Below are 23929 nucleotides of genomic sequence, written 5' to 3'. Positions count from 1 at the left end.
GTTACGGGATACTGTAAACCCCACATGTACACTATCGATCATTTTTCATGATTAGGGGTTTGATTTTTCTTAATGCATTGTTATCAAATATTTATGCATTCTTAACTTCTCATAAATCGACATGGAATTCAAATGTTGTTATGGAAACATGAGTTGTCCCCATGCCAAACAGTGAAAACTGTGAACCAAAAATCAGACCAATGAAGAACCATGAGAACTTACTAACAATTCTAAGGTTTGAAGAACATCACTTGTGAGGGACTGACAAGAGGGTTTGTGAATAATGTGTATAGTTGCTGAAATATGACTACAATATGGCCTAAAGCAAGACACTATGGTCACAAAATTAATTTTTAAATTGATATCACAAGCACTAGAAACATTATTTCTAACAAATGGCTCCGTCAGGACCTAGACAAGAAGTCAGACTAGTAGTCTGTTTATACAAAATGTTAACAACTAGTTTGACAGTCCTGATTTTTGGTTCAGGAAAATATCGCCATTAGTCAGCAAAACTACGCATGCGCTTACAGGTGCGCCAGTTGCTAAGTGTGTTGTATCTATGTTATCTTGTACTGTTACGTGTGTTTTCTCGTACCTTGTAACTGTCCAGTCAGCACGCTATTATTCTCCCAACAATTTAAGCCTGTTACCAGCTGATACAAAACACAACAACACCAAGCCCGCCTTAATTACGTAATAAAATTTTTGTTTGACAGTCGCTCACTATCCCGTAACCTTAAATGTGCCAAATTTCAGCCAGAGTGGAACACGGATTTGTGCTTTATGGCGGATTTTGCAAAGTGTGCGAAAAGAAGAAGCAGAAATAGAAGAAAAAAACCAAGAAAAAAACTTTGACCGCTCGTATCTCGAAAATGGCTGGAGCGATTTTCTTCAAATTTGGTATGTAGACTCCCTTAACTGGCAGACACTTCTGTAGCAAATTTAGTTTCAATTGGATAAAGGATCACAAGCTACATAGGTGTGAAAATCATGTTTTCTTTCTTCCTGTTAATATACTCACGGTGTGGGGCACCGGCTTATTGGGCCATACAACACACTACCATGTGTCTTGATATCAGCTGAATCACCATCACATGAGGAGTAATATGACACCAAGCAAAAAAGTCGATATGACAAAGTACGGCCAAGTTATGGCCTTTTGTACATCACTCATGTGAAGAAGGAAGACGGAGGGATAGTTCTTTTACTCTCTCAAAGTGAAACGAGTACCTCAGGGTTGGATGGACAAAACAAAGTATGTGACCATTTAAACCAAAATTTAATGGTGATTAAGATGGCGGTTGTTGTTTTTAGATAGCTGTAATAGTTTTTGTGTTATAGAGTTTAATTTTACAAGGTATGCATGTGATGCCGTTAACTGGATCATGCATTTTCAGTGCTTACATTTTATAAAACAGCTGCAGGTTTAAGGGTTAAAAGCTTTATATATGCAATGAAAACCTGACTTCTTTGCATATAATACATGTTTTAATCGCTTCTGTAAACAGTGAAGGAAGATTTAAATTGAAGCATCTAATATATGTACCAATGGATTTGCCTCTTCATGGAGAGTAAGAATATATTTTTATCAGTTCTGTACCAGGAAAATTATGTGAGTTACATGTGTTTTATTACATAGTGGTAAAACATAACTTTATTGTCTCCATTTTTAAGCATGAACAACCCTATTGCTTAATAGCATGGGTGTATTTAAGCTAAAACTACGCTATGATGAATGCCTCAGTTCATGGTGAATAGAAAAAAATATTGTAGCATTGTAATCGAGACTTATGATCAAGTAAACAAGCACCTATAGCTTTTTCCCTGTATAGGCACTGTATAAATCAATATTTTATGATCTACTTGTTGTGTATTGCTATAACTCCGAAAGTATTTACCACATTAGGTTGAAACTTTAAGAGCCCATTGCATTTTAAGCAGGCGCATGCCCACAGCCGGCCAAAGGCTGGCGGCCAAAGGCTGGCTGTGGGCACGTGCCCGGTTTATTGAAATTGTTTTCGTAAAAGTGTGTACACCTATCTACCTACCTATGTATCTATGTACCTATGTACCTATCTATGTTGGTCCATACGCACCCACGCAAACAATATGATTAAATGGTAAGCAGCTTTTATGTAAGATGTAAAAGCGTACAACAAGGAGATCCTCTAGGCCCCTTATTATTCTCCCTAGTTATGCTAGATTTGATTAGTTTACTGAAGTTCCTTGTGATATTTATTTTAAATTATGGTATCTTGATGATGAAATTTTTGTGAGGTCGCGGTCTGCTGTAACAAATTTATTGAACCTCTTAGCAAACACAAGGGCCATCCTTTGGATTCACCCTCAACGTGAAAAAGTGTGAAGATTTTGGCCAAGTGGAGATGTATCTTTTCCTGCATTTCTGCAGGAGGTAGGACATCCACTGCAAATTTTGCATGGTGTTGAGCTGTTGGGATCCTCTGTTTTTGGCAGTCTCAAGTTCTTTGACGATTTTGCTGATCCTCTTTTTGACAAGGTTCATTGTTTACAAGACTTACTACCTAGTTAAGAAGACCCTCAGGTGGAGCTTCAACTTCTGTAGTTGTTGTAAAATTGTTCATGTCCTCCGCACAATGCCTCCACATTTGCCTAGCCACCTCTCAGATTTTGACAACCAACTTCGTTCTAGCCTTTCTCATGTTGCTCGCCATTCACTTTCAGATCTCACTTGGCAACAAGCTACTCTTCATATGAGATTGGGTGGTTTGGACATTCGTCTAGCCTCTGATATGGTTTATGCAGCTTACCATGACAGTTGTTTAGACTTCAAGGAATTATTTCGTCAATTATTGGGTATCCAGAGAGATAGCGATTTCATGTTGGTATGAGAAGCTACAGTAAAGAAATATTTGATTGATCTACTTCCATCAACTTTCAACCTCACAAAAAGATCTGCAGTTACATCTTGATGAACATCTTTACTCCAAAGTTTTGATTTAACATAGTATACATGATAGGGCTCATTTAGCTTCATCAGATTCCTCTAGTTTGGCTTGTACTTGGCTTCAAGTGATACCTTGCCCTCAACTCAAGTTAGCAATTCCACCTGCTGAGTTTGTTGTTGCTCTCTGAGTATTCCAGTTTTCGCTCTTGCAGATTCACTACTGTGTGTTTGAGGACAAATGGTGGATCATTTTGGAGATCACCTGATAGGATCAGGCCTCAGGGAATTATGCTCCAAATTTTCATCATTATTCTATTCCGAGCTTCTCAAAAATAGTTATCATTATGCTCATATTATTCCCAAAATGTACTCAGTATTCTCAAAATTATTCCCAATTTAATTTTTTTTAAATTTGACTTTTACAATTTATAATGTATAGAAGGATTTTGGTACAGTAGCTATGCTGTTCCATTAGACAGGAAAGTTAGCCTTTACCTACTAACATGCTTAGTCACTTTTACAATAGAGTAAAGATTATTCACTGACTGTTCTATTAGAGTAGGTGACTGCTCTATTAGAGTATCTCGATCTCAACTGACGCGAAATCGCATATTATGCCAATTATGCTCTTACATCACATCAAAATGCCGGAATAATTCCCAATTATTTTACCCCATCATTACGCTCAAAGTTATGCAGGAATAATTCCCGGACCCCTAGATAGGATGCGGACATAGTCCACATCCCATAAGATGACATAATGCTTTGTGTGACGTTATTTACTATGCAATATTGGAGGATAATTCGGATATCCAGAAGGAACAAAAGGTGTCTGGGGAATTTGCTGCTAGACCTGGTCATATTTTTCGTCCGTATTTTTACAATGGTCATCGAACTTATTTTGATGTTTCTGTTCGAAGTGCCCTCTATTCTGGGGTTCTATCACATTCAGTCATCACTCTTGGGTTCACAGCTCTCACAGGAGAGATGGAGTAAGATGCTCAGCACAAGACGCTGGCAGAAGCAGCAGGAGGTGAATTTTTACCCTTAGTAGTGGATAACTTTATTTGGACACTTTCAAGTGTAAAGATTCATTGCTCAATTGCTCGGGATTTCCACTGAGCGAAATGGGCTGTCCACAGGCAAGACTTTTTGCCACCTTGTTGAATGACCAAGTGTTCAATTATACTGTTAGAACGCCAAAATGATTTTACGTTTTTGGGCACTGCATCCTCACTCCGAAGATGACTGGTTGCAGGGTTGTTTGGTTGAGGAGATAGCTGCTTAGAGGATTTACCCCAAGATGTTGATGACAGTCAGATCCTGCGCTGATATGGGTGAACATAGTTGGTAAGAAATATCATCTGGCTTCTGCAGGGATAGCACAGTGTCTGATAGTAACTTTCCTTCTGCAGTTCCTAACACCAATAGCTCTCTGTTGAATATGCTTCTTTGGACCTGAAGAAGCAGATCCTCTTGATGTTATTATCGAACGTTCACACATTCAGTTTACTTCTGTGTCATCTCAAGGAGCTGTTATGACAGAGAAAGTTGGGCCACCTGAGTTAGAGTTGCTTGATGAGACCATTGTTGCTGTTGCAGAGCAGAAAATTTCACATTTGGTAACTTCAGTACCCCCAGATATTATGAATTCTCCTTTAGTTGCTGATGTGATTGCTTCTGAAACACAGTGTGATGGACAACTACATAATTTGAGGCACTCTAGCTATCAAACTTACTAAACGTTAGAATTGCCCATTTACCATCCGCCTACAGTTAGTAATAGACCTTTAGCATTTTCTGATCAAGATCCTTCTGTTTACGAACTGACTTTTGACTTTACTGCAACACTCTATTCCAATGATTGCAATCCATTCATCTCTTCGTTCAATCTGCTAGTACGCACCAGTTTCCAGTCTTCCCTCTTTACCCTGTATTCATCCTTCCCCACTATGCCCAGCATTTCCCTTCCAACTTGACTGCATATTTCGTATAAGTATTGTTCTAGCTGATGTGTGTATGTAGTATCCTCATAATTAAAATGAAGTATGTATTATTACTTACGCATAGGTAAACTTTGCTCTGAGGTGGTATCTTTTTGGTAGTTTGAAATATGAGTGTGTTGACTCTCTTCAGATTCTGTGAATTACCTTCCCTTCGGGTATTACAGACATTTAACAGTTGAGAAACAATGGTGCAGGTCTAGTAGACTACCAGGAATAGCTTATCCATTCGAGTTGGAAAAGGTGCGTATCCCAGATGCACGTGAAAGAAAATGAAGAGCAGCTTGAGACTTGGTCAAGAGAATTTGTGGGACAAACACTATAGTCAAACTATGAAACAATTTAGTAGATACTTCTGTGTGTAATATGTTATTAAAAGTGGTTTGTTTAACATGCACTTCATTAGCAGTGGATAGCAATGTAATTGAATTTTTTGAAATCTGAGAATTACAGTGAATTAATTATACATGATTGCACAACATAATAAAATGTGACTGGATTTTGGAAAACGATCCAAATCGCACATTAGAAGTTTCGAGATAAACAGTTTTAAAGAATTCAAGCCAGCATAACTCTCCAAGGATAGTCAGCATGCGTATGAAACTTACACTAAAGATGCATCAATCTGTTACCTTTCAGACCACTTCCAGTACTTGTAGCTGCTTGTAGAGTTTCCTGCCAAAAAAGGTAGAAAATCTGAGCTGTTGGACGAGCGAAGTAGTATCACGAATGCTCACAAAGGGGTGGGGGATGGCGGGGTGGGCAAGGGCTAGACCGCAAAATGGAGGCAGACCACCATTGGAGTCCAGAGATGAGATTACAGGGCTGTGCTGGCTCCTTAGCATTTAATATGTAGCAAAATCCACAGAAAAAACGTCTGGCCTACATTATCAGGCTGTCCACCAGCAAACCACTGATTCTTGCCAAGCCAGGTCCTTCACAAGGCCTAAAACCGCCATTCAATTTCTACCCCCCCCCCCAAGAAAAGGCGTCTGTTGAAACCAGCCTCGAGTAGTTTGAGTGGTACTGAGCATCAAAACTACTTGTACGATAGTGTAGCTATCCACTGGTGGTATTAGCTTGATTTTTCCTGATGTGCGATCTGGATCGGTTTTGTAAAATCTGATCACAAATTGTAATACATAGTTGGTTAATTCCAGATTAGTTAGCTTGCTGCATAGCACCTGACTTTTAGAAGTAGCACAACATCAACTTGTTGCCTATAGACAACAAAGAAGTAATAAAATGTAGCTTGAGGAAAAAGCAAACAAGTCAGGTTTTCACTCAGAGGGTCTCATATATTCAGATGGCTTGTTTCTTGATAAATAAAATCTACATTTTTAAGAGACTGGATGAATGCTTCATGAGTTACTGTATATCTGTTTGAAACCAAATAGACATGTAAATGTGCTATGTGCTTTTAGTTCATAGTTATTCAAATTCGGTTCTCTGGTGGTTTGACCAGATTATTGGGGACCACACCTTTTCTAAAAGTTGGCTGTTTTGCATAGGTGATATTCTTATGAACTCTAGCAAACAAGGCAGTCAGAATAAAAGTGAAAGTGGCAAGGCTCAGTCTAGGGTACTTTGGGAGCATTCCCTCAGGAAAATTTTGAAAACATACACTCTGAGATGTTATCCGGAGGAATGGAGTACTTTTTGAAAAGGACTAGCTAGCTAACTTGCTCTGACAAGTATTAACGGTCAGTGATCAAAAAGTACCTGTTGAATACTTAAATTTTACTATTTGAGTTTAATATGAGATAAACTGAATGGAATGTTTTCAAAGTAGACACAAAGCCAAAGCTAGACATAATGATAATTATTTTTAGAGAGGCTTAATGCAGACAAAGTTCACATGAAGCTGTACATGTTCTGAGTGAGAAGCAGGTTAGATAAGTGTTGTTCATTTTTGTCAATTTTTGCCATTAAATATATGCTAAGTGTTCCATGTTTACTATTTTTTAAGTTTCATCAAGTTTGCAAGTTTCTAATTTCAGTAAAAAACTCGTGAGGCTCTGGCCTTACTAGTCTGACACCCTTGCTAGCAAATGTGTGTGTATGCACAAGTAAAAACAAAAAATATATATACATACCTCAAGCCAAACAGTCTGATTATCTGACAAACATAGTGGGTGATTCGTTTTGCTACAATGAGCTTGATTGTTAGTGAAATCCTTCAGTATCATCATATGATCTTGTAATTTACATTTAGTACACAAAAATCCATATTTACACTCCTCAGGTGGTACCTCCACACTTATGCACACATCTTTCATCGCTTCTTCAAGAAATTTGTAAACATTGGTGTGCAAGTTTGAATCACATTGTTGAACTTTTGAATAAATTTGAACCTGAAGAGAAAAGATTTTGTCAATTAAGCAAATATAATATCCAGTGCCTATTGAAAATGTAATCATATCTTTAAAAGTGTATCGCTGTTCTGTTTGTTCATCATAAAATAGTCGTGACCATTCTTTTGGCTTGTGTGTCAATATGTATGCAGAAAGGAAACAAAACACACTGCGGTGTAGTGACCCTGATGAAAACGTGATAAACAGTGCATCATGACATCTGTTACCATATTCACTGAATACTTTAGTGTTGTGTTCATAAGAGTCCAATATACTCGGCATAAAATATTGATTTCCCTCCAGTGGAGCAATAAATTTCAAATGCTTCAATAAATTTATGAAAGCATCAAAGGATATCTTGCCAGGACCATGAAATTCTACTTCTCTTATCATATCAGGATGCAAAACTCCATCTTTCATCAGATACTCTATAGCATCATAATTTCGCTCCTTATCTTTTAAATTAATAAGCATTTCTTTTAATTTATCAAATAACCAACCACAGCGAGTAAACACAAAATCTCTTACACCTTCAACAGTGTCAAAATGAAACAGAACTCCATGATGGTGAAAAAATTTTAAAGCAAGTTTTAACTCTACTTCACTGTCAATTTTACATTCATTTTTCCATACTGTTTCATATACAGTTTTATAATGTACAAATGGTTCACTCTGCTTGTAACACAACTTTAGTACTTTTAAGCTAAACAATATCCAAGTTATGGGTATTTGGTGAATCAAATTCTGTGAAACTGTGTCTTCTAAATTCTTTTGTATAGTGGAAATATTACTGCTTTTGTTACTATTCAAGTTAATGGGATGCAAGTAGCTGGTATCACTGCCCTTTTTCACAAACCAGAAAGAAAGAGGCATTTCAGATTTGGTACAATTAACATGTGATTTCAAGTTTCGCACTTCTTCATTAACCATAGCAACTTCTCTGCTGTATTGCAGCTCTGAGTCACTGTCATGAAGGAGTGTACCAATGAAGGCTGTGTAAAATATTTTTTCTGAACTTTTAATCTTATCTGCTATTTTCAGTTCATCAAACTTCGATTTTTTTCTGAAGCACTTACTTGACATTAATTCCTTAATAAATTTATGAGATTTTGCACACACTGCATCTTCCTGTCCTCTTAATTTGTAAGTGACAAATGTTACTATAGCTGGCTGCAGGAGACTGATAGTGGGAGTAGGAACATTGATATCTAATAAGATGAGAATGTCTAATATTTCATCTAAAATAATTGCACCAGGTTTTGTAGTACTTTTAATAGTTATAGCACCAACTTCATTGATTTGCGCTATCAGCACATTTAACTCATCGATGGTAATTTCTGTCCAGTTTGATCCACTTTGTTTTCTAATAAAGATGGTGTGATAATCGCCTTTTCCATGCTGCTGGGTATTCTTATTCATTAATAAATCACAAAATTTTGTTTTTCCTGATTTTGGTTCTCCAGTGCATAGCACTGTTGAATATCGTACCTTCATCATGTTATTTTTTCTTTCTGATATGTTCTTCAAAAGATCACCTTCATCTGTTATATCTGGTCCACCTATTCAGTTAGCAATATACTTAAAGTGCACACATGCAGTGGATAAATGTACGTAGATGTACTTTGACATATATATGTATTAAAAGGACCACTGAAATGGAAAATTCACTTGCCATTTTATTGAATAAATAGGTTGTTTGTGTCATGCAATGCACAAACATACCTTTAAAGAATTCAATTATGTTGTTATACCAAGATAATAAGCCACAAAGTCTGGATACATCACATTGTAATGTAAGACTAAGAATCTGAAATATTGTTATTACACACTTTACAATGGAAAAGGTAGATAAAAAGCATGAAAAGTGAAAGTCTGACAAGGAGAAAAACATCCTGACTGCCTGGCAGACTCCTGTAAGCATTGAAGTGTTAATTGGATGGCAGCAGGTTCAAGGCTGCCTAGGTCCATTCATGGATTTTTTCTCCTTTCTCCACCTTTTCAAACACACTTTATGTATCAACTTTAAACAGGCTGTAGGGCCAGATGACCTATAGACTTTCAGCACTTGTGTTGTCAAGCCTTAATACTGGTTCCACATGGGGTACTTTGAGATAATAGTCACTCTCTACAGCATTGAAACTGGTCATCCGGGTCAACCAGGTCACTTTTTCTCCAGGTCATCCAGGCCCAACCCGGTTTACAAATTATCTGAGTCTGACCCGGATTGCATCACATGAGAAATGAAATTGTTCGTTTGATGATGTGGAAACTTAAAAACGCTAGTCACGTAGCACTTTCGTGAGCCTAGGCCACTTATCGCATTAGAAACATACACCCATTTATTCGTAAGTGCAGTCTGTAGCAAGAATCTGTGTCCATTGCTGTCTGCAAGCTTACATGCTATAGCCATGCCTACTAATCGATTATTATACAAGTTGCATTTAGTCTAGTTATGCAGCAGGATTAGTACTTTTGTGAGCCACACCCACTTTAATATATCAGGAAATTGTAATACTATGTATACACGAATACACACCCAATTGCTGTCTGTAAACTCACAGTAGCTATGTGGAACCAACCCACTGACTGATTTTAAATTATAAACTTATTCAATAAAGCTGAAAAGCCATAATACCGTCTGAGCATCTACAATTCCGATGGTGTCCAACGATTTTCTCGTCAGCCAATGCATGTATCAAAACATTTTTGTGCCAAACAAAGCGCTCATCATCTAAGAATTACTTTGCTTTTAAATGAAGCTTCTAACTGAAATCTTTCGTCCTTTACAGCACGATTAGTGCAAGGGTGTAGAGAAAAATTTGCTTGAATTCTTTCTGTAAACCGCATGCAAACCGCAAGTAAACACCTATTCCATTCAACTTAAGCATGCCTTTATAAACAACTTTTAAAGATTCAATAACCACAAGTCACATTTAGTCAATGTGGTAGAGTGTTAGGCTTGAAACTGCTAGGATGGGAGTTCAAATCCCGGTTGTATCACTTTTTTTTCTTTTTCCAAACCTTTTGGTTACAACTTTTCTTTAACAACCTTTATTGCTACAACTTTTTTTTTCATTTTGGCACCTTTTTGGTAACAGGTTTTTCTCACACTACAGTGAAAGCTGTGTATTAGGGACTGACCAAAAGTGTCCTGATTATCAAGGTTTCCTGAATTTTCAGTTCAGTTACATGCTAAGGGATACTTTAGGAGCATTACCAAGTGTCCAGATTATGTAGGTGTCCTTATTTTCAGGTGTCCTGACTAAAAGGTTCCACTGTATTGGAGATAACAGTTAGTAGTAGCTAATTTTAATGTGCATAGGCAATGACAATAGGTGATAATAGTCAGTAGTAGCTTACTCATACAGTACTGCAAATGTAAGGGACCATAGAGGTTGGAGGTAATGACAATAGGTTGTAGTGTAGTAAAGGGAATAGGAGGGAGTGTTGTAGTACTGTTAACATACAAAGCTCAGCCTGCACTGTAGGCATGTACTGAACCCTACATTATGCAGTTTCTTTTTGTTGTCAGTAAGTTAAATGTCATATGTATGGCGTACATGACAGGTACTATACTAATATCACATAATATGTAGTTTGTGCCTGTGTGGTAGACATAATATTATAGGTATGCACTAGAGATGCAACAATATATCGATACATCGCGTATCGTATTGCTTTAAGACAATATCGCTGTATCGATACAAAGTCAAACTGTATTGATATATCGCATATCGACATATTGTGGCTTGTTAACATGGTTGACAATCAAATTATTGTACATTGTGGTTAAACTGAATAGTATGTAATGTTTCTCAAAGAAAAACTAGCTCACTTATTTCTGTTTAAAAACAAAAAAAAACATTAAAAAGCAACATAGACCATTGCTTAGACTCCACTTGTATCGTGCAATATATCACTGTATCGTGATACACCAGAGCCAATATATCGATACGGCTACACACTGTATCATTGCAACTCTAGTATGCACAGTAGTACAATACTACAGTTGTCTTTGCTTATGTAGCTACTCACAACTTTCCTGTTTAAAATTATCTGTATGCTCACATCATTCCAGTGTACTTGTAGGATGGCCTAATGGTATTTAATGGTCTTTAAAAGTGACATTCATTATACATGTAACGTAGTTTTTACATGAATTTTAATGCATGGTTTTCATTACATGATGTGCATGCCCACAATATAATACACGATATGGCAACTTCTACATTGTAGGGCAGGTACCAATAAATGATGTCTTTTGTAGTCAATCTTTTATCAAACTACGTGTAACTATAGCCTGCATAATAGGACAGGTACTACTAACCATCCACATTGTTCACACCTGTGTGTTATAAGCATACACATTACTACAGTAGTTTAGCTACTGCAATTCTGCCAGTTCAGGAGTACCTGCATGCTTTCCATGATTTTGGCAACATGTTGGTATTAAAAATGTGCATGCTGCAGGACATGAATGGAACTGATGTTTAATACTTGGTTGTTATTATAAAGTGATCCCTGCACGTAGGGCAGGTACCAATGTTAGTATATGTAATAGTTATATCATGTGCAAGAGTACTTTGCCTGATATATACACACAAGCCTGAGGGCCGCTGGCCCGAGGGCAAGTGCGTATATACAGGCAAAGCACGAGTGCCCATGGTATAACTAATATGTTCTACTTTAGCATGTAGACTCACCTAATTGGCAAAACCTTTAGTTGCTATACCCTCCTCTTATATAGGGAACCAAGTAAGCTGTAATTGTGAGATTGAATTTTGCCAAACAAACTGTGATTGTGGGATTCAATTTTAATACATCGAACAGTAGTTTGATTTTATCATTGCTAATATAGCAATTTTAAGAGACTAGTGTTAATTATGTTACTTTAATTGCTACATTTATAAAAAGTAAAAAAAAAAAACTACTGTTAATGTATTATATTGAATCCCACAATCACAGGTTGTTTGGCAGAATTCAATCCCACAATCACAGCTTGCTTGATTCCCTATATAAGAGAAGAGGATAACAGTAAACATCAAAGAAATCTGATGATTTCTGGATATAGTGTACAAACCTATTAGGTATGCAATGTCTCAAGTTAACAAGATATACACACTTGTGCGTATATCTCGTTAAGGCAGTATGTAATGAGATATACACACTACTGCCTTAACAAGATATATGCACTGGTAGCAGTGCATATATCTTGTTAACATTTTGAGTCAGTGTGATATGTGATATATATGCACTGGCTTTCCTTTGATCTGAGGTATGAAAGTGGTACATATATATATATATATATACTGTAGATTCCCTAAAATTTTGGCATCTCTAAATATTCGGCACTCCCAGTACTTTGAATGCAATGTACTCTAAATTTTGGCAAGCAGACAGAAAGTTTCTATTATAAGCGCGCTAATTTTTCGGCATTTGGGGTACTAGTTGACGAAGGTTTCATTAGTACTGAGAATTCCCAGTGACCTTACATAATATGCTACCTTGATGCTGGATGAAGCACCAAGTGTGAAATTGTTCACAGAATATGTCCAACAATATCGTCGTGTGACATCACAGCTACCACAAAACGATCTTCGTATCTGTTCACAGAATAACATCTCTCCTGGAGCCCACAAACATGAAACATCCTCAGATATAATGCTCTGTTAAGTCATGGAACACTTCATGCAGCAACTGGGAGCTAGCGAGATTTGATTAATTATCATGAGATAGCTAGTTTAATAGTATTGATTGTGGTTTCTATTATTATTAGTGTCGAGTGACTGTATATAAAAGTGATGTAAAAATGACATTGATCATCTCTCCTGGATAATGTATGCAATCACGGTATATAAGTTGGTGCTGCAGCGAAGTGAGTGTTGCAGCCAGTATCGTCAGTTCCGCCACAACACGTTCCTGTTGGTCCCTGTAGAAAGAAATCCAGAAAGTAACCAGTAAGCAGATCGCAAATAACATAGCCATGAAGCGTGCAGACAGTATTAGGGATAGATCAATAAAAAATCGACAATAACACCGGGTTGTACATTTTTTCCTAATTGTTCGGCCAGACACGAACGGAATAAATTTATTTCTGCCGAATTTTTAGGGAATCTACGGTATATATGTATAATTATCAGCTTAGTTACCAGCATCACATAACGACTCATTAATGTTGGTAGTAGGACTAATGGTCCTTGGATACAACCCTCGTCCTAAGATGGAGGTTGGGTTTGGTAATTGTACAGGTTCCCAGAGTCCCATTGCAGCACTTCCAGTATTCACAAAGTCCTTTCTCCCTTTCTACTGGTATAATACTACAAACTTAAGTACCACACTGGTCTCATTTACCAACCAACCTAATGGCTTGGGGATGACCTGTCCATATTTATTAGTGCAAACAAACAAATAGATTGTAGGAGGATTGCTGCAGCAAGACTTTATTAGGATCCCGTATTGTCACATTCCACAAGGGAACGGATGAGTTTGCAGCTATGTTGCCATGCAGCTGCAGACCTACCACAGCTGCATGGGTGACCATATGACTGTATTCTTGTTTTACTCTATCAGCCACGCCTTGTGCAGCTATGTTGTCTTTCAGCTCCGGTCCTACGTATCACTTTTATTAATTTTTATTTTAATTTTTTGTGTAGCTAGTAGCTAGTTTCTACATTAATTTTAAGGGCCAAACAAGTGCACAGCCATTTGCAGCTATGTTGCTATGTAGATATGGACCTACGTATTATAAACAATTTATTTTGTAAAGTTTGTTCAATTCACAATTCTGTGGGCCACAATTATGCAAGCCATTTGCAGCTGGGTTGCCATGCAGCTGCGGACCTATCTACTATATACAATTTGCTTTGCAAAGATTCAATTCACAATTCTATGGGCCAAGTTAGCATACAATTATGAATGTAATTTGCAGGTAGGTTGCCATGCAGCTGCAAACTCGCTTATACAATTTGTTTTGCAAAGTTCGCTCAATCTTAACTTTTTATTTATTTAAATTTTATTAATTAATTTTTTTTAATTTTTGCTTTTTGTTTGTTTATTTGTTATTTTTAGTATTTATTATTTTATTTTTTAATGGGCCAGGTTAGCAAACAATTATGAACAACCGTTTACAGCTAGGTTGCTATACAGCTGCATAGGTATAGAAGTTCTTTCATTCTCTCATTGATAATCCTGCAATAGCAGCAAATAACACACACGCATAATTGCAGCTAGGTTGCCATGCAGCTGCATAGGTATAGAAGTTCTTTCATTCTCTCATTGATAATCCTGTAATAGCAGTAAGCCCTGATCACAATTTTACCTACTATACTTTTGAGCAATGCTCAAAATTATGTGTTCAAAATCAAAATCATGCATGAGTACTGACTGTTTCATTATTAGTATTTCCTGACTGCTGTATTAGAGTAAGTGACTGCTGTATTAGAGTATCTTGATGTTATTTCTGCACTAACCAAGCAATGTTAATTAAGTTATTACACATTTTTATTCTTTTTAATATTAAATGAAATGCACTAATAATACGTACCAGCTGTGATAATTGGCTTTGTTTTAAGTGTGCACATTGCACTTTATAATCAAATTTAAAATATCATCGATATTAAACTAGTATTATGCATGATGCTTTTGGCTACCTATTATGCTTCAAATAATGCTGGCTAGGACTTAAATAGCAGCAAAAATCACACACGTATAACTGCAGCTAAGTTGCCAATGCAGCTGCATAGGTATTAAAGGTCTTTCATTTGCTCATTGCAAATCCTGCAATGGCAGCAAGTAACACATACACACATATCTGGGTAACCTTACAGTAAACAATGAACAACAGCAAACAGCCTCATGCAGCAGTAGTATCGACATTAATGTATATTTGCAACTGCATCCATACAGGTGTGGTGTCATGCACATTGCAGTTGAATAGGTTGTGTTTGTTTTATTTTTTTAAAGAAACTAACAGTAGTGGTGCACACAGAAGCTGGAAACAGCAAACAACACAAACAGCGGAAAGTAATATACACAGCAATTCAATAACCCTGTATATATCATTCGCAGATGCATATAGGTATACAAGATCTGTGTTACTATGTTGTTATGCAGCTGCAAATCTACATACCATTGATAAAAAATATACATATATGCATAAAAACACACATGTCCATAATGGCAAACAATGAACAGCAACATCACAAAACAAAATTCAATACATGATAGTCCAATTATTCAGACATGTCATCTACCCATTATGATCAAACCATGTCAATCATACCTGTTTACGGGCATTGTACATATAAATTACAACTGCAATTGTATTGTCATACAGAGCTGCACATCTACTATCGGTAAAGAACATGTGATTGACTTTAAAGGTCTAACCAAGGAAAGCGTGCTGTTTGTCTGTTGGAATGAGGCTATTGGTTATTTTTATTTTTTTGTCATAAGGCGGAAGCCATGATGACAGCAGATGACACACCATGCATATTATTGTAGTAACAGCAAACAATATACAGACAGCTACAGTAAAAAATCACTGTGAAAGGTACTTTTATTATGGAGAATATGCCTTTTATTACTGTGACTAGCTGTAGTACCTGCCCTATCGTGCAGGGCAGTATGTACAATGACATGGAAATGAAATGAAATTACAGTTGGTAATATACTATTATTATAGATACTTTATAAAAGACTAAGGAAACAATGTGGTGTAAGGATTGCATGAATGCAATAATTGTGGAGAAGTGCACTCTTATTGGAATATTTTGTGACTTAAGTTGCTCAAATTCTACCATCAACCAAACATACCATGAATTACTGTAATCCGCACTACAACGATTCTGTTATGACAAAATATAACGGCTTTATAAAATATAACAGCATGGGCACAGAGTGGGGGCTAGCAAGAAATAATAATAAATGAAAACAAAAATTTTTGAGTCATCCAGCCCAAGACAGCTCATGGAAAAAACCTGCCAGCCTTTTCTTTTGTTTTGCTGCAAAGGAAAAACCGAAAAATGCTCCACTCTGCTTTGTATGCATGTGTAGAAAGAGTTCAAATCATTGCTGTAAAGTCTATAAATAGCTCCCATTTTCACAACGTGCCCCACGTTGTTAAGAACAGTCTGCCACGGGACCGTGTCATTTCACTGTGTAGCTGCAGTCATCCCTCCTCCGAGCAAACCATCCAGGATATGCATAAAGACAAAAGAATAGAAAAGATAAATAGTTTCACACATACATAAATATACAAAGCAACCATCTGATACATTTTTTTACCATAATACCTTCCTTACCACCATCCACAGGTGCTGATCCACAATATCACAAAGCAGCAGTAGCAGCAGACAAACCTAACTAAAGTGCATGTGTTTGCCTATCTAAAAACCTCACTATAGACTACATTACGTGTTTTGCAATCCCCTCTAACTAAAAGTGTCAATCTATCTGCTGAACCTACCCTAGATAGTGCCACATAAAGCATGCTGTGTGTGAAACTTTCGTCCGGCAAATCTAATCCTACAGCCTTAAAAGTTTGGCCCTGGCTTTTGTTAATGGTCATGGCAAAGCAAAGTGCAATTGGAAATTGAAGCCGTCTAAATTCAAAAGGCAAAACCGAGTTACTCGGAATGAGAGGAATGCGTGGTATTATAATATCGTGTCCTGCATATCTACCGTGAGAAATCTTGGCCTCTACTGTGTTAGCCGACAGTTTAGTAACTACACACCTAGTGCCATTAGTAACCCTTGGAGGATCTAGAGAGCGTAGAATAGTAATAGGAGCGCCTACTTTAAGTAAGAGAAGATGCTGAGGTAGTCCAGATACCTCTAAAGAGTTCAAGAATTCTGTTGGAAAGTGAACAGCCTGAGATTCATCAGGTATGGTGTCCAAGGACCTGTAGTCACAGCAGTTACCAGGTAACTGCTCCACCAGAGTCATGTTGATGGAATGAGTGGTCTTGTTAAGAGGAGCAAGAATGCAGCGTTCAGAAAGCCAAGCCAATTCGCTAAAGTTAGAAAGCAAATCTGGATACACCCTGGAAACCAGTTCCTCCTTGCTATCCACAAAGGTTCCCATGGTGTCAGGTAGCTGGACAACATCAGATAGAGTGTCAATAGGAAACTTCCCATCTCCAATGGCCAATAGTTCTTCAACGAATTGTCCAGCTGCCACATCCTCACACAGGTGCACTCTCATGTTAGTGTGTAGTTGTTTAACCACCACACTGTCCCACAGATGAGATCACTTGAGGCAAGCATCAACAATGTTACCTCTAGTACCACCTTGAATGACAGGTAGAATCTGCCTGAAGTCACCACACAGTAGCATGCACTTGCCTCCCATTGGATTATCATTCCCTGTCAGATCCCTCAGGGTACAGTCCAAAGCTTCAAAAGCACCTCTGTTGGTCATGGGGGCTTCGTCGACTACTATGGCTTTAGCCTCTATGATCACCCTACATAGTGCAGTTCCTTTCTTGATGTTGCACATGGGGATGTCCGATGCATGCAAGTCCAAAGGGATCTTAAAGGTGCTATGCAAGGTACGTCCTCCAGTCAAGAGAGTAGCAGCTATTCCGCTAGAAGCAGTAGCTAATGCTATGTCACCTACAGACCTAAGTTTAGCTAGAATAAGATTGATCAAGAAAGTTTTGCCAGTTCCACCAGGGGCATCCAAGAATAACATGCCTCCTCGTCTCTATCTATCATGGAGCAAAAGGTGTCATAGACATCTTGCTGGTCAGCAGTAAGCAATGGAACATTACGATTTACGTATGCCTGTTGCTCTTCAGGATTATAGTCAATCTCCCTACGGTACACACGTGCAAACCTATCGCTATCCACTTCCTGAGGCTGGGGTAGCCCATACTCAGACAGTTCCCTACCTCCCATGGAAATAACTTTTTCCTGCAAGTCATTGAGAGCCACATTGAAGATGTCATCATTGAACTCCAAGTCATCATCCCTATGTTGAGTACATTGCTGGTGCAAGAAGTCCTCTGCCATTGCTTCCTTGTGGTTCTCGTAAATCTCCAGAGGGTTGGATGGTTCACACCAATTAAGGATCACTGCAAACAGGGTGCGAAGACTTGCAGGTGAGTTGCTGACTGATGCCTCTTCCATAGCCAAGTGGTACTGATTATCATCCTCAAGAAGACCTAACCTCAAACATGCATCCCTAAAGGAACTACAGAGGTCACCTTCAACAGTTCTCAAGTCAGCAAAAGACTGGGGTCCCCTAACATGATGAAGCAGCAATCGAAGGTAGAAGCATTCTCCCTGACGTGGACTGATGGTGTAGACTCTGCCTATAACTTGAGCCTCCTTAACTCCAGGATGGTCAGCAACATCCTTTCCCTGTTTTCTCCTGTTCCAAGTCTTCCTGCTCCACGTGTAGTACTGAGGCACTTCTTCATACAACAGAGTCCTGGCGAAATCATCAGATTGACAGAGGACAAAGAACTCTGTCAACGTAGTCTTCGGAGGGTCACCAGAAGCCTGTTCTCTTGCAGTCTCCTCAGTGAAATACACTCGTTGGCCATTCTCCAAGTGAACAGCAAGCTCTTCAACAGGAGGGAACCTTTCATGTGTGGGGAACTCCAGTATTCTCCAGGCAGCCTCGCTGCTGCTGATGTAACGTGCATTCTGGAAGTCTGAGATCTCATCCACCTGATCAGACCTCAGAGCAAAGGTTGCCTGATCACAACCCTTGTGTACGTATTTCAGTACATACTTGATGGATTTGATGGACACGCAAAGCTCGACATTACAGTGACAGTTTAAAGAACGAAGCAGAAGTTTGTTGTAAGGCACAATCCACCTGTTGTCAATCTCTTGAGTAACGCGAGACCCCATCACCCTCATATTAATGGTAGCCACTTGTCCACCATCCTCAGGGCTCCTCCTCCTGTACAGTGGGTAACTGTCTGCACGTAGTTGGGTATCAGCCTTGAACTGCTTTGGGTAGCTCTTACTGCAGCGGCCATCTTCCATGCAGGGTGAGTCAGGGTTGATGCTCCCACAGGGCCCATGTACCATGTTGGAAATCACGATCTGATGCAGCTCAGGATCAACCATTGGATCAGGGATCTCAGCACAGATGACGTCATCAATCTTATCTGGAGTGATCTTGTGCTCTGGAATAAGCCATTGCAGCAAATGGCAATGTGGCAAACCGCGCTTTTGCCATTCTGTTGAGTAGAGCCAAGCCCGTGGTTTCCCAAAAATCATCTCCTTTGTGAGCATCTCTAACAATTTCTTCACCTTAAGCCTAAACACACGGGCCACTAAGTCTGGACGGTCCAGAGGCTCTTGACCTGGTAGTAGATTGTTCCTAATCTCTGGCCAATTAGGATTGGTGGTCATGGTGATAAAGAGGTCGGGGTGGCCATACTTCCTAACGTAGGTCATTGCATCCTGCTGACGCTCATGCATGTAGCGTGGTCCACCAGTAAATGACGACGGTAGGATCACCCTACGACCAACATTCCTGGGGTCACCATCCCCATCTACCATTGCATCCCGCAAATCCTGGTAGCAATCAGCACGTAGTGCCTTTTGCTCACGCCTGAGAAACTGTAAGCGCTCAGTTTCAATCTTACAGTAGGCGTCAACCAGGAATTGCTGGAAAAGCCTTTTAGCCTTAAGCAATGCAGGCACTTTTTACCTGACCATGATGTGGTAGCGGTAATACACCATGGCTGTCAATTTCCTACCATTAGCCAATTTCAGGTTGATGTGCCATCCATCGGTGCCATAAGAAAAGAGTAAAGGATACTGTAAAGGATCATACCCCCTATGAAGTTCAGAAATGCGCTGCAAAGACCCATCCCTATAGTGCAAAACTATGTCCCTATTATTTACATTATCATTAGGCATTAGCACTCCTACCTCGTCACACATCGGGCTATTGTACCTCCTAGCATGCTCTCCTACAGGCCGTTTGTTCTCATTAATCACTACCCTAATATTTGCTGGCTCATCATGCTGCTCAAATATTTCTTTAGCTACCTTAATAAGTTGAACATAGTGATTATCGTCATGCAAAAGCTCAGTAATACCCCTAACTATGCCAAGCCTTAACCCATCAACTATCCCATATCTTGTAGCTACTTCAGTTTGCTGGTTGTCGATAAAATAAATTTGGGAAAATTTAGGAGACTCACCTGTTGATGGAACTAAACTACCTATACGATGATAGACTTGACCCTGTACTCTAAAAGAAGGATTGAAGCCAGCCATAGTTATCTCGTTACAGCCAAAGCTTGTCATTTGAAATGCACTATTATACTTACGTATGCTAGCTAGAAAATGTTTACCTGCTGTGTTTGTACCTTCATACAGGTGTCTCAAGAATGACTGGGGCTGTGGAAATGCCTCTAACTGGACATTACCCTTCAAGCAACAAAGGGATTCGGTCTCCTGGGGAAATTTTAATGCGGCGCAGTGTGTGCATTCTACACTAAGTGTGCCTACATCTGTAGTGTTGAAGAAGTTGTGTGGCTGATAGTTAAGCCCCCTAAAGCTTGGGTGTGTGCTTGCACGTACCTGTTGTCTGCGTGCTGTGTTAGCCTGCTGCTCCAGAGCTCTGTAGAGTGGATCAGCTCGAGCTTGTTGATGGGAAGCTGTATCTTGTTGTTGCTCCTCCCTCCTTGTTACTGGGTCTTCACGTGCAAGTCGACGGGCAGCTGTTTCACGCTGCTGTTCTTCTTCTCTGGTGGCCGGGTCCGCACGCGCAAGTCGACGGGCAGCTGTATCACGCTGCTGTTCTTCTTCTCTGGTGGCCGGGTCCGCACGCGCAAGTCGACGGGCAGCTGCATCGTGGATCCGTTCCTGTGATCTTCTTTCTTCGTCCTGGCGGGCCACACGATGGGCTTCTGCGTCACGTTGTCGTCGTCTCTGTTGTGAGTCCAGTTCACACCTAGCACTGGATGGGGTGGTAGCTCCAGTTGAAGCCTCCTGGCGGCGCAGTATTTGTCGTTCTGCTTCTTCCCGTCTCTTCTCTGGATCCAATCTTTGGTTCTGCTTGCGTCTCTTTGCTTGAAACGCACAAAAAGTAGACGATCTTTTTCGCTTAGGCGACATGCTCGGGCATGCTTACACAGCACATCAAATGAATTTGAATTAGAAATATCACGTGTGTACAGTTGGCAAAAACACATGCAGTACAGTGCGAAAAAAAGTGTACTGAAAAGGTGCCCAAAATGAAAAAAAAATTAACACCAGCTGGACTCGAACCCACAACCTCGCGCACGTAAGACAGGCACCTAAACCATTAACCTATCTACTTCACCACATTGATACAGCAATATTTTTGTCTTATAAAGACTTGTACAAATGGACTGAGATAGGTGTTTACTTGCGGTTTGCATGCGGTTTATAGAAAGAATTCAAGCGAATTTTAGTCTACACACCTGCCTTCAACGGCCCCTAGACGACTAACGATAGCTCGCATGAACTTTTCGAAAGCGTCATTGTTGAGCTCAATAATCAGCACTTCCGTGACGCCAAAGACGCTTCGAAACGCGCGGCGGTTCGAGAGTACAATGCGTGACATCAAATGGAATGCAGACAGACAGACGGACAGATGGATTTTCACTCTTATAATATAGATTAATGCGTGTACACTGATCATATCTGTACACAAGTGAACTCAAACTGGATCACTGTGTACCAACCTTTGAGTAGCACCCATATATACATACACTTCTTTATGTACACATATTCCACAATGTAATTCAATGCATTCCATACAACACAATGTTCATAGAAATTCCATAACACCAACTTTCCCAGACAGCTAAAGTCCATTCATCAACATACCAGACTACTCTAAAGAACATACACTATACCTGATGACAAATTACTGTAATAGAACAATCACTTATATCGTTAGGATAATAAGGGGTTTAAATAACATTCGAATGATCAAGATCCCACTGTATCTATATACCCTATATATTTGGCATAATTCATATGTAATGCTGTTAAATACTATTTGATATAGCATTTCGGAGTACAGGGAGTAAAGCTGGTGAAACAGGAGGTGGGTGGGCAGATTACAAGCTGTCTTCACTCCACACCACTACTATGACACATGGTGCTACTTATCACACATATAATTCCAATAAGCGCACACACATGTGCACGTGATGTAATTGCAATTAGTGACACTGACTCACTCAACTGTTGGATTACTATTTAACTGCAGCCCTACCCACGTTAATTTAGTTTAAGGTCTTAAACGTCATTTAATGTTGGTAGTAGGACTAATGGTCCTTGGATACAACCCCTGTCCTAGGATGGTTGTTGGGTTTGGTAATTGTACAGGTTCCCAGAGTCCCACTGCAGCACTTCCAGTATTCGCAAAGTCCTTTCTCCCTTTCTACGGGTATAATACTACAAACTTGAGTACTACACTGGTCTCATTTACCAACCAACCTAATGGCTTGGGGATGACCTGTCCATATTTACTAGTGCCATAGAAAGGTGAGTGATTAGCAAAACTTTCCCCTAAACCAACCCAATTGGGAAATCTGTAACACAACTGGTTCATATGTATGGTGCTAAACTGCAACATGGGAGGTCCATGCTAATGAAGATGCACAAAAGATACACTCACCCTGATGAGGATGCAGTATTGGTAGTAAGCAATGATATAACTGAAATACACTTATAGTTATAGGTAGCAAGCCTTAGACAAATTTATATTATAATATTATGTAATATCACAACTTTGGAGCTTGATGTCTAGTAAACATGGGTACCTTCAGCATGTGAAAAGACACTGAGTAGTCTCCCTACAATTAATGTAGCTATTACGGGAAACAGGCAAATAGCCCATAAGGTTATCTATCACAGTGTTGGAGCAAGGTGGATAGTGGTAGTGGCAATGAAAAAACCCAAGGGGCACACAGCCTGTAGTTGTGCATAGGTAATGTACAACTTCACAGCTATATTAAATCCTAGTGTCAACATTGCTAAAACAAAACGTTCCCTACAGTGCAAACCTTTTTTTTTCTTACCTGATATAGTTGGTGACTGTGCACAGAACCACTGTGATACACAGGAATAACTCGGGTACTTCACCTATGTATGCAAGCACCAAAGAAATATATATATATATATATTTATATTTATTAGCTTGGGTTCACTCTCTATGTGACTGTGAATATGCCTTATTTGAACATGGTTAGTAAAGCAAATATGCAAAGATGATGGAGAGTAGCATATCAGATTAACATATAGGCATGATTTAGCAACATGAGAGGACAAGTGAATGCTTCCATATAGTGATTGGTGTAGTCAGTGGACAACTTATGTGCCTAGATAATAGAGATCTGGGTAGGAAGGTCCACTGTATATTTTATATACAGTGTAAAATGCTCTAATGCAACATTCAACTAGAGCATTTGGATTGTTACATTTGCACCCTTTGGGTTTTTTGGTTGTCTGGTGTGCAGGGCTTTGTCCTAGATAGCACGTGGATTTTAGGTTTGGGAAATAGAAAGAGATCAAATGAGGTGATATTTAGCTGTTAGGTGGCTTCTTATTCCAATTATTACCTCGGTAAGTTAATGACACAATTTACAGCTGAGCATATGGTTTTACAGCACAGGTAGATGACCAACCATTTT

The 23929-nt window shown here is 39.1% G+C and overlaps 2 protein-coding genes across 2 annotated transcripts in view; both read right to left on the bottom strand.

Moving 5' to 3' along the window:
- Window positions 1–23929, bottom strand: part of LOC136237452 (uncharacterized) — a 326109-nt gene that overhangs the window by 121596 nt on the left and 180584 nt on the right. Inside the window, exon 11 of the mRNA XM_066027675.1 lies at window positions 7029–8845. Within this exon, the coding sequence (XP_065883747.1) occupies window positions 7029–8845 (1817 nt within the window). The remainder of the gene's footprint in view (window positions 1–7028; window positions 8846–23929) is intronic.
- On the bottom strand, window positions 16008–21377 carry LOC136241732 (troponin I-like). Its single transcript, XM_066033018.1, has 2 exons — window positions 20841–21377; window positions 16008–16645 (listed from the first exon to the last, which is right to left on the bottom strand). Exons 1-2 carry the CDS (start codon window positions 21375–21377, stop codon window positions 16568–16570), a joined length of 615 nt encoding a protein of 204 aa, XP_065889090.1. The 3' UTR covers window positions 16008–16567.

Source organism: Dysidea avara, chromosome 1 (genome assembly GCF_963678975.1).
Source record: "Dysidea avara chromosome 1, odDysAvar1.4, whole genome shotgun sequence".
NCBI lineage: Eukaryota > Metazoa > Porifera > Demospongiae > Dictyoceratida > Dysideidae > Dysidea > Dysidea avara.
Note: the sequence above shows the minus strand (reverse complement) of the source record. Positions and strands in the feature narration are given on the sequence as shown.